Source organism: Mandrillus leucophaeus, unplaced genomic scaffold (assembly GCF_000951045.1).
Source record: "Mandrillus leucophaeus isolate KB7577 unplaced genomic scaffold, Mleu.le_1.0 Scaffold91, whole genome shotgun sequence".
Taxonomy (NCBI): domain Eukaryota; kingdom Metazoa; phylum Chordata; class Mammalia; order Primates; family Cercopithecidae; genus Mandrillus; species Mandrillus leucophaeus.
In genome coordinates, this window is record NW_012109919.1 from 1,102,488 (window position 1) to 1,104,046 (window position 1,559).

General features: G+C 46.6%; 1 protein-coding gene across 1 annotated transcript in view; it reads right to left on the minus strand.

Moving 5' to 3' along the window:
• Positions 1–1,559, minus strand: part of IGF1R (insulin-like growth factor 1 receptor) — a 270,338-nt gene that overhangs the window by 39,010 nt on the left and 229,769 nt on the right. Inside the window, exon 12 of the mRNA XM_011969828.1 lies at positions 1,218–1,377. Within this exon, the coding sequence (XP_011825218.1) occupies positions 1,218–1,377 (160 nt within the window). The remainder of the gene's footprint in view (positions 1–1,217; positions 1,378–1,559) is intronic.

Consider the following 1,559-nt stretch of genomic DNA (forward strand, 5'->3'; position numbering starts at 1 on the left):
TGCTCTGTTGCCCAGGCTGGAGTACAGTGGCATGATCTCGGCTCACTGCAACCTCAGCCTCCTGGGTTCAAGAGATTCTCCTGCCTCAGCCTCCCAAGTAGCTGGGATTACAGGCTTGCACCACCGCCCCCAACTAATTTTTGTATTTTCAGTAGAAATGGGGTTTCACTATGTTGGCCAGGCTAGTCTCAAACTCCTGACCTTAAGTGATCCGCCCGCCTTGGCCTCCTGAAGTGCTGGGATTACGGGCGTGAGCCACCGCGCCGGGCCGAGTGCATGTTTTAACGTAACTCCAGATCCGCATAGCGGAAATGTGGACACCAGGAAAGATCAGCCCACTAGACCCAAGAGTGTTACCACTAAGCAAGGCTGCATTGCTATTTTATGTGTTATGCCAAATTTGATTCCATTCCATGAACATGAAATAATCTTAAAAACTGGGTTTCTAATAAGAAATAACAGAAACTCAACACAGAAATAATTTCACCAAAATATTAAATTTTGTTGGTCAAACAACAAATATGTGGCTCTTGTTGTACTTACACATCCTATAATTTGTTTTAAAATCTGAAGTCATCACACAGAACAGCCTAAGAATTCTCTTGTTAATGACTTGAGCATAAGCTCACATTCCTCAGTCTCTGTACCAAAGGGTGAGCACCGTACATTTCCAAGGCATATGGGAGCTTTAAAAGGGCACTGGAGGGTCTGGGATGCTACCATGGAAATTCCTGCCCTGTAGCAGGCTGAACCAGATGACCTCTGGAGTTCCTTTCACCCCTTAGGACTTCAAGCCCTGAATCTGAGCCCTATCTAGTTTTACTGACCAAGTAGGAGGTGGAATGGTCAATTCAATGCTTTATAAAATGTCTTTTGTTAAAAAAGAAAGAAAGAAAGAAAAAGAAGGGTCTTTGAATATAAGCCAGGTCGAAAGCAACAGTCTCCTCTGGCTCTCCAGTGGTTGCACCACCTCAAAAGAGAGGCTCAGTTCCTCTCCCTTCCTGCCACATGAGGTAGGGGCCCAAAGCTCAGCATCTGCCCCACCCAAGCTTCCACACAAAGTGCTGGTATGTGCCGGCACCTTAGCATGACCCTTCTGAAAGCTGGCCAACTCTATTTTAACAGAAAATAAGAGGGCCATAAACACTCAGGCTGTCCTAATCCTGGACCACCCTGCTTTCAGTTTTACACATTTCTTCTCCCTCCACAAGCCTTACTTTTGGCCTGGACATAGAAGAACACAGGATCTGTCCACGACCCATTCCCAGAGAGAGATGTAGCCTGAATCCGGGCTGTGTAGTTCCCCGGGTTTAGCCGGTTTAGCTTGGCCCCTCCATACTTCCTGTATTCCTGTCTGGACACACATTCTCGCTGATCCTGGGGAAATAAAACATACATGTCAATTTCCCATGAACGCAGGAGAAATCTCGGGCCTGCCAACTAAACTCACCACACTGGGGACTCCAGCTGCCTGATATGACCTCCCACCTAACAATGATCCCGAGTGTCAGTAAAGAGAAAGAAATCAAATCTTAAAAGGTCGTCTTCAGGTGGCTTTA